The sequence below is a fragment of the Hipposideros armiger genome, unplaced genomic scaffold (assembly GCF_001890085.2).
Source record: "Hipposideros armiger isolate ML-2016 unplaced genomic scaffold, ASM189008v1 scaffold_93, whole genome shotgun sequence".
Taxonomy (NCBI): Eukaryota; Metazoa; Chordata; class Mammalia; order Chiroptera; family Hipposideridae; genus Hipposideros; species Hipposideros armiger.
The window spans coordinates 2626267-2636305 of record NW_017731443.1 but is presented as its reverse complement, the minus strand read 5'-3'; the positions used below and the strand labels follow the sequence as shown (position 1 = coordinate 2636305).

The 10039-nt window shown below is 52.8% G+C and overlaps 1 protein-coding gene across 1 annotated transcript in view; it reads left to right on the top strand.

Annotated features, from left to right (window-relative positions):
• Positions 1 to 9543: 9543 nt before the first annotated feature.
• Positions 9544 to 10039, top strand: part of LOC109384150 (solute carrier family 22 member 12-like) — a 19285-nt gene continuing 18789 nt past the window's right edge. The window contains exon 1 of the mRNA XM_019645188.1: positions 9544 to 10034. Within this exon, the coding sequence (XP_019500733.1) occupies positions 9855 to 10034 (180 nt within the window). The 5' untranslated portion in view covers positions 9544 to 9854. The remainder of the gene's footprint in view (positions 10035 to 10039) is intronic.

Here is a 10039-nt window from a genome sequence, read left to right as displayed (position 1 = left end):
GATGAATCACATTTCGACCCAGATTTACACCAGCCTCCCTCCGTGGTGCATAGTTCGGGGATTGTCCTTCAAACGCCATCTGTCCCTGCCTGATCTGACCCTGGGCCAGCCCCCCAGCTCCCATGAGCCCTTCTTAAGTCAGCCTCAAGGGGCTCCCAGGTGTCTCCTATAGTCTGTTGTCAAAAAATGATGATAACATTGATATTAGGCTTTTGCTGCTTGCCAGGTTCTAAGTGATATATTGGGTTGTCGGAAAAGTCATGATGTATTTTTTCTATGTTTTTCGTTGCAAAAATGCGTCATGACTTTTCCAACAACACAATATATAAACCCATTTAGTCCTCACAAGAGTTTTGTAAGATCAGAACCCTTATTGCCCCTATTTTACAGGAAGCCTAGGCACAGAGAGGTTAAGCGCCTTTCCCACGGTCACACAGCTTGGACAGAGCAGGAATTCAAACCCAGGCTCCTATCCCAGAGTCTGTGTGCATAACCCTCGGGCCACACTGCCTCTCCTTTCAGGAGAATCCTTGGTTTCGTTACAACCACTGGCGACTCTGATCTCAGGCTGTGTGCTTCTCATCAACAGAAGCAGAATGAGTAAGCTCCTGACCGTATAGTGTGTTTGCGCGCTGCCGGCCAAACCCCCGCCACTGTGTTTCTCCGCAAAGTGAGAGGGATTTTGCCAGAATTCATGTCATGCCTTCCCCCCAGATTATCCTTGCATCCACTTAAAATTACTTCTTTTAACAATAGGCTGCGACTCACAAAACCAAAAAGAGACAGCTTTCTACAGAGGACCGGGCATTTCTAAGAATGCAACTAAAACAGCATACGCCTTATTCAGTAACGATGCTGGGATCCTAAAGGAAAGGCCAAGAACTGTGGGGACAAGCAGCTGAGCCGGGACCCCCAGGAGAGGGGCCCTGAGGCACAGGCTCCAGGGAAATGGTGTGAGGCAGGGGGTGGGGCAGTACTCACATCCAGCCTTGTTAAAATGTGCCAGCTGGTGGCTGCCAGCTGGGGGCAAGACCCTCACAGAGTGGGGCAAAGTTCAGTCTGCTTGAGTAGCTCGCATTCTGACAAATCTGGTTCCGGTGACTGGTTAACATCTCTGCGTTGAATTTTAACATGAAATATCTTTTTGACATAGCAAGGAGAGCAAAGTCCCTTTGGTGAAGGAAGGCCAGGCTTGCAGGAGCCGCCAGGCACATGAAAAGACAGGAGCCAGAGCCTGGCTGCCCAGTGCTCTCCTTGACCTACTTTGAGCAGATTTGTTCAATGGGCCGGAGGCTCCTGGGGCCAGGGGCTCGTGGGAAGCCGAAATGCACAGTGGCTGTAGGCAGGGCTGCGGCAGCTCACAAGGGGGCCAATTAAAGCCATGATATACCCATCCCCAAGCCTTGGCCACCTGCCCGAGATGGTGTCGAGCCAGCAGCCCACAGCCACCCCCTCGCCACCATGTGGCCTCCGCGTGGGCAGCAGGTAGGTACACGCAAGTGTCCTCGCCTGCTCCCAGGGGTCAACAGCTTGGAGACCACAGGAAGATGCATTTCAACGCAACCAAAGTCTGTGACTTCTCTGGAATGATGGCAGGGACAGGAAGCTGGGGTTCTGTAGATGAGTGCCTGCTGGGTACCAGGCAGGTGCCACATACAGTGTAGCAGAGGTGGAAACTGGTGACTCTAGAAGTTAGCTTTGGGGTTGGGAAGTGAGGAGGCTGCTTTTCTGTCCAGGAAAGCCTTTAACTGGGCCTTTTGGCTGCACAAAAGTAAAGCTAGAATGTGATGCAGAGGAAGAGCAGGCCAAGCTGGCAGCCCTGGGAAGCAAGGGATCCTTGCCCTAGACACTGAGAAGCTGTGACAGAGGTAGATTTGGGGTGCCCTTTAAGGAGGTACTGAGCTAGGTCCGGGGGGGTCAAGACACAGAGGATGTGAGGGAAGGGGCTGCTGATCCTAGTGAGAGTGAGGAGGGACCAGGTGCCGAGGCAGGGATGTCTGCCTTGCAACTTTGAATGGCTTCCCAGCATCCTCCTTGGCTACCTGCAAGCCTTCAGCCAACCTCAGACATTAAAAACATAGATTTGGGAGCTGCACCAACCTGGGTTGGAGTCCTGATTCTGCCACAGGGTAGCTGTGTGACCTAGATTTACCTTTCTGAGCCTCAGTTTCCACACATGTAAAAATGGGTGTAAGAATGGTATATCTAATTGGAAGGATTGTTGGAAGGATTCATAGAGTTAATGCAGGGAGAGAATGTAGAATCATGCCCAACACATAATACTCAGTGACCATTAGGTGTAATCATCACCATAACAATCTCTATCACCATCATCACCACCACCACCATCATCATCATAAAGCATTGAGGCACCCCTCAGCTGTTTGGTGGGGAATTCTGAGTTGAGCCTGTGGCCACATTGGGGGCATGTCTGGTACTGACGAAGAGTGGGGCCACCGTGTTTTTCCAGGAAGGCAGTGGCCCAGTCTTTCAGAACTGCCCAAAATTGCAGTTTGGAACAAGCAACGCCCCGGAGATCAGACCTTCACAGGTCCTGAAGAAGGAGCTGGTGTTGGGGGCTCTAATTATCCTTACTTTGACGCTCAGGTGGCCGGGAAAGGTGAGGACCCTTAGAGAACCCGGACATCTTGTCCTGAAAACCATGTTGCAAAGGGCGAGCTACGATGCCTGTTTTACAGATGAGAAAATCCAGGCCCCACGAGCCTGAATTCAAACAGAGATCATGAAACCAGCATGGCCTCTCTCTTGCCCTGCCTGGCCCCTCCGCCGCTTGCCAGATCCTGCTCTGGGCACAGCCGGGGACACGGTGACTCACACCCGGGCCCGTAGGAAGACTGTAGCCCGTGACTTGACAGAAGGAAGCGCCCCAGGCTCCTCCAGCGGGCGGGGCTGTTTGGAGGTGTGCAGGGACAGGAGAGGCGGAAGCTTGCAGGAAGGGGTGGGTTGGGATGGTGGCAATGGCTCTCGAGTAGAAGAAACAGCAAATAATATGGAGCACCGTGCATTTCAGGAAAGAGTCGGTGGTCTTTGAGGCTGGGACCCAGGCCACGTGAAAAAGGCAGCAAAGTGAAGGCTTTGAAAATGGGCTGGGAGAGGAGGCTGGGTGCCTTGGCCTTGTCTCTGAAGCAGTAGGGTCATCGGAGGCTTTGAGTGGTGACAAGCTGGAGGCTGTCAGACGCTTTCAAAGGGACCAACCCAGAGGGTCCTCCCAGGAACTCCATCCCACCTCAAAGAATCCAGCCCCTGGAGAGGAGGGACAGGAGGAGAGTGGGGGCTTAGATGCTACATTAATTCTGTGTCCCGGGTTCTGGGGACTCCAGAGGCATGAGCAAACTGAGCCGGCTGTGGCCGCTGCCTCTTCCAGCCATCGCCTGGATTCAGCCAGCTCTGCTGGTCGTCCAGGGACTTGGCTGAGTCACTGACAGTAGGCACGCCTGCCGGCCTCTCTCCTGCCTGGCCTGGGACCAGAGGCAGCTGCTGTCACCACAGGACATTGGGGGTTGAGAGGAATCATGATCTGGCCTGAGAGATGTCCACATCCAGGTCCAAAAAAACTCCATCCATGTTGACCAACAGCTTGCCCGTGCCCATTCTTGGAATGATGCCATCTCACTATTAATAATACCTGGTATTCACCAAGGCTGGCTCTGGGCAGGGGGCGCTAAGCCTTTCCACCACAGCATCTCCCCTCACCTCTTTTGACCCAATTGCCTCCACCCGTCACTCACCCCCCCAGTCATAATCTAGGCCAATAACTGGCTACCTCCCAGGTCTCCACCCACCCTCCCACTCTATACCTGGACTAGGACAATTCTATGATGCCACCCAGCTCTCGAACAAAGTGGCCTCCCTTTCTGCGCTGTCCTCACCTCCATGTCCTCACTCCCCGCTGGACCATCAGCTCAGCCATCCCCCTGTGGCTGCACAGCTCAGCTGCTCCATCTCTCTCCATCGCTGTCACCTGGCCAGGCCTCCTCCCTACCAAGCCCAATGCCTTGTCCACTCCATCCATGCCGGTCCCCTAGCAACAGAACGTGGCTGGGGGAACACGACTAGGCCAACTGTTCTCACTTACCTAATCTGACACAGACAGAAGGGGCACCACCTGCAGTCCTCCCCACCTCCCAGGTCCACTGCCTCCCCTCCCCACTCGCAGCAGCAACCTTCTTATTTGGCTGGCCTTTCTTGTCCTCCCAACATCACATCTACATACATGGCCTCACCTCCTGCAGCCAACGAGGAGCTCCTAGGGCCAAGCCCTCCTCTGAGCTCTGGATCCCGTCCCCTCCCGTGGTCTCAGGGACTCTGCTCCCACAAATATCCCCTCTCCTGCCAATATCATCAGGTTTTCCCTCAGCACAGGGGATTGCCATCAGCGCCCAAACAAGGTGTGGTATCTCCCACCTTGAAACAGGCATCAAGCACAGTCATGTGAACCCATGCGTCCACGACGGCCATCGTCGAACGCTCTTACTTCTCCTTTCACAGGGCAGAGCTGGCCGTTGCGTTCCCACCCAGCCCCACCACCTAGGTGGGGCCTCGTGACTAGTCTCATCTATGGAGCGTGAACGGAAGCCATGTGTGTCACTTGCAGGCTAAGCTGTCAAAATGCAGGTGGATTCTCCACCCTCTCTTCCCCTCCATGGCTTTATACACGTGAACCCAGCGACCGTGGATGACAAGGCTGGATACGGTAGAGCCATGAGATGGAAAAGCCTGCATTCCCAGACACCACTTGGAGGAGAGCTGCCCACCAATCAGCGCCACCCATTTAAGAGTTTACATGGTCAAGAAACACACGTCCATTGGGTTTCAGCCATTATACACTTTGGGGCTTACGTGTTACAGCAGCTGGCATCACCCTAATTAACTCAAACTACATCCCACTCAGTGACCACTTCATCTTCCCTTAGAACACAACCCCTTGAATGAGTTGTCTGTGTCCACTGTCTCCATTTCCTTATCTCCAATTCTCTGATGAAGCCACCCCCATCTGGATCCTCCTACTGCTCCACAGCAAGCCTTAAGCCAGGGTCACTGCAACCCTAGCAGTCACTTCTAGTCCTCACCTCGGGCCACCTCTCAACAGCACTTGATGTCACTGACTGACTGACTGATCCTCTTCTCTCTGGCTGTCAGGACATCAGCGCTGCCCTAGGTTTCCCGTCCTGCTGGCTTTGCCTGCACAGGCTCTTTCTTTGGATCCTCTTCTTCCTGAACTCTAAAAATTGGAGACAAAGGGCTCCGTCTCAAACCTCATCTTTGCTGTGAAATCTTGCTGCCTAGGTGAGCTCACCCAGTCCTGGACTTGAAATGCCTTTCAGCCCTCATGATCGCCAAGTCTACAACCTCTACCCAAATACCAACTCGTTCGCCACCACCACTACCTGGGTGGCTAATAGCCATGTCAATCTTATCACATCCAAAGCCAAATGATTTACTTCCCCCTCAAACTTGCTTTTCCCCACCCCGCCCATGTTCTAGATCTCAGTAACCGTTCCCCCATTTACCCACCTGACCAGAGGGTCATCCTTTTTCTCACCTCTCAGCACTCACATCCACCCGAAACCAAATCAATACATCTCAAGTGCAAGCACCTCTCCCCACCTGCCCTGCCGTCTTAGACCTGATCCCTGTCACCTCTCTCATAGACCCCACAACAGCCTTCTGGGGACCGTCCTCCTACACTCGCCCCCTTTACAGCGTGTTCTCCACACAGCAGCCAGGGGAATCTTGTTAAAACATCCTCTCCACATGTTCTGGCCCCATAACTGCTCTGCTGTCATCTCATCCTATTCTGTCTTGCGCTCACTCTGCTCCTGGCCTCCATATGGCTCCTTGAGCACACCAGGCACGCGCCCAGGCGTCTGTGTGCTTTGTCCTCTAGCCTATTCGAGTGTCTTCCAATATCACCTCCACAGAGAGGTCTTCCCTGACTGCCCCATTCAAAGTGGCCCTCCTCCTCTACCCCTTATGCCACCCTGTTTCTCTCCATGGTGATCATTACTCGTCAGTATATTATATTTGTTTATTTCTTGGTCTGTTTGTTTCCCCTCCCCCACTGGCATGTCCTTCCACAGAGCCCAAGGCAGGGGTTTTTCTTGTTTATTCACTGCTCCCCTGGTCCCAAGAGCAGTGGCTGGTACATAATCAACACTCAGTAAAATCTGCTCAATAAATGAATGCATACCCATAATCACAAGAGAAAAACACACTTAATAAGTGCTTAATATGATCTCCTCCAAGAGACCAAGGAAATGATTCCACCCTGAAACAAGAAGTGGAATGTAGGAAACAAGAATAGGCACTAATAGGAAGAACCAAGTAGTAATTTTAAAATGAACAGTATAAATTCTGAAATTAAAATTCCCATCATGTGGTAAACAAGAGTCTCAACAGATGGGCTAAAGAGCAGAATGAATTCAACTAACAAACAAATTCCTGAGCTGGCTCCCGGAGCTGCCCACCTCCCACCAGGAGAAGGTTGATGCTGATGGATTCTGGAGTGTGCTTGTGGTGTGTCATTGACACAGTTGCTCATTCATCCCTTCAATCCACGCTTCTGGGGTGCCTACTATGTGCTAGGTGTTGCTCCAGGCGAAGGGGATACAGCAGTGAATGAAATCGACCGAGTCCCCTCCTTTTAGAAGTTAACATTCTAGTGTTGAGAAGCCAGACAGAAAGGAAGCACGAGTAGAAGATGAAGGGGTCCGGATGGTGGAAATGGAAAAAAGAGAAGCAGGAAGTGGGACTGGCGAGCGCCGAGGGCGGGCAGCTAAGGTGGTGAGGGAGGGCCTTGCTGAGAACGAGACTTCTTACCAAAGACTGGAGGGAAGGGGCTCTCTGGGAGAAGAGGGTTCCTGACAGAAGGCACAGCAAGTGCAAGGACCCTGAGGTAGAGACATGCCTGGCACGTTCAAGCGACACTAAGGAGGCCAGTGGGGCTGGCGTGGAGAAACTTGGCAGCGAGGAGATGAGCCTCGAGCCGTGGGAGAGGGCCGCTCATGGTAAGGGCTTCGGCTCTCACGTGCTGTGAGATGAGACATTGCCAGGTTCCGAGCACAGCAGTGACATGGTCTGATGGAAGGAAAACAGAGCCCCTCCATCTGCGCGTAGACAATAAACCGCAAAGGCTCACAGGTGGGGAGGCAAGGAGGCCAAAGAAGAGGCCACTGCAATGACCCAGGAGAAACAGAACCGTGGTCTGGGCCACGGTGGTAGCAGTGGAGTTGGTAAGGCGCGTTTTGAAGGTAGAGCCAGCAGGACTTCCTGGCCAATGGCACACAGGTGTGAAAGGAAGAGAGAGGTCAGGGATGACTCCAGGGCACTGTCCTGAGCAAGACAAAAGCTGAGATGGGGAAAGCCATGAGAGAAGCACATTGAGCAGGGAATTCGGCTTTGGACATGGTAAATGTGAGACGTTTATTAGGCCTGTTAAAAAATGGTTAAAGTGGGGGCCAGCCCAGTGGCTCAGTTGGTTAAGAGCGTGAGCTCTGAGCAACAGGGTTGCCAGTTCAATTCCCACATGGGCCAGTGAGCTGCGCCAGAGCTGAGCTGCCGGCTCAGTGTGCAACAAGGTTGCCAGTTTGACTCCTGCATGGGATGGTAGACTACACCCCCCCACCCGGTCCTCCCCTCCCCCCGCCCGCAACCAGACTGAAAGCAGCAACTGGATTTAGAGCTGAGCTTGCACCCTCCACAACTAACATACAAGAACAACGACTTGACTTGGAGTTGATGGGTCCGGGGAAAAACACAATGTTCCCCTTCTCTAATTCCCCAGTAAAATCTTTTTTTTTAAAAAAAAAAAGGGAAGAGAGAAACTGGAGATGAGTGTTGGTAATGCTTTCATGTAATTGTGCTGTAAATGAAACTGAGAAATGGGTGGCCACTGACGAGAGAAGAGGGGCTGGAAAGGAGGGGGACTTTTTTGAGGATTGGAGGAAAAACAGCTTATTTGTCATTGACAGGAATTGTCCAGGAGGGAAGGAAAGACAGATGCCAGGGGAGACGGAAGACTTGAGCAGGTGGAGGGGGTGGGCTGCAGGGCACACAGTGAGGGGCTGGCCAGGATGAGGAGGCGCACACAGGGCATTTACAGTGGCAGAAGGGAAGGCAGAATGTGGGGGCACCGAGGCAGATGGGCTGGCAAGAGAACCAGACGGTTGGCTTCTGATGGCTTCTATTTTCTTAGTGAAATTAGGGGAAGGGACATCTACTGAGAGAGGATGAAAGACGGGGTGGGGGGAGGCAGTTGAAGAGAGGAGATGGTATAAAATATGCGGTAGCTCCTAGTTTGTGGGTTCAAATATAAAGCTAACATAAATAAAAAGTCCCATTGCCAAAGCAGGATGGATGGAAGACAAACAGAGCAAGAAAACGCAGTGGATTCCATAGAAAATTGGAACAAGGAAGGAAACAAAGATGTAAAGAGAAAATATGGTAAAGAAGAAAATGTGAAGTCCCAACATGACAGTAACCATAATAACTGTGGATGGGTTAGAATCACTGGGGAAAAGTCAGAAGCTTTTCATTCGGATTTCACAAAAAAGAGCAGTAAGCTTAGTTTGCAGCCCAGGCTGATGAAGTGAACATACCAGGGACTAAAGCAGAGTCAGGAACTATTTGCACCACGGTGTTAATGGTGGTGATTGCTGGCTGGTGTAAAAGTTTAGACGTGACCTTTGTTTTCCTTATACCTTTCAACATTTTCTGAGTTTTTTTGGAAGGCGTGTACATTAATTTTATAATCAGGAGAAAAAAATGCAAGCTGTTTTTCAAACCAGCTGAAGCAAGTCATCACGGAACCTCGGTGTGTTGTCCTTGTTAGTGCTGGGTTTCAAGGGTGCTCCAAAGAAGGTTCCCTGTTCTCCCAGGCACTGGGTGGAATGAGACCAGCTGGACAACAATAGAAGGGTGCTAGCAGTGTGAAGATGGGCTCACTGCTGACTTCCAGGGTAGAGAGGCACAAATAAGCAAGGAGGGCTCCCTGGAGGAGGAGGCGCTTGTAGTACATGCAGGATGTGGCCCAAGGATGAGGCTAGAGACAGTATTCCAGGCTGAGGGCACTGCCTGAAGAAGGTGTCTGGTGACATTGGAAAGTCCCATAGAGGGCTCAGGAGAGGGTGACAGCAAAGGGGGGACAGGCATCAATGACAGCAGATGAGTAGAAGTGAGGACCATGGGTAGGGGGCTAGGCCACACTGGCTGGGAGGTATGGTGTTAAGATGGCTGCTGGTGACTCATGTCACACACACACACACACACACACACACACACACAGAGGTCTTCACAGTGCACCAGATGTCGCTCCAGGCCCACACCAGCAGTGAAGCAGGCAGGGGTGCTGCGAGGGCGGCAGCAGCCGCACACATCCCAGTGCCGAGCCAAGGCCTCCCTCATACCCATCAGAGACCAGGCTGCCTGGCCAGGCCTCCAGCCTCCCTCAGAGCTGGGTTAAACTTTGACTGAGGAAATGATTACTAACCTCTACTCCATAAATGCCACCTGGTCACAGTTTAATTCCAGTCTGCGAGACTTCAGTCTCCACTTTTCCCACCTCTCAAATTCAGCTCCTCCCAGAGGTCCAGGGGAAGCTGCATCTTTGGGGAGATGCCAGTGGCTTCAGGGTCCCACCACGCAGCCTTGGGTCCCAGTCGGAGCCACCCTGAGTGACAGCGGCTGGCCTCCAAGTCAGCGAAGCTGGGGCCGCTGCCATGCTCAAGGCTGCCTGGCTTCTGAAGCCTGTGGTGCCGCAGGGGAAGTAGGCTCCCGCCGTTGGCCCTTTGGTCCTCTGTGACGCGGGCAGCTCCAGTGGGCCGTTGGGGGGCTCAATGGCCTTTTCTGAACTACTGGACCAAGTGGGCAGCCTAGGCCGGTTCCAGGTTCTGCAGACAGTGGCCTTGGTGGTCCCCATCATGTGGCTTACCACGCACAACATGCTGGACAACTTCTCGGCCGCCGTGCCCAGCCACCGCTGCTGGGTGCCCCTCCTGGACAACAGCACCGCCCAGGCCAG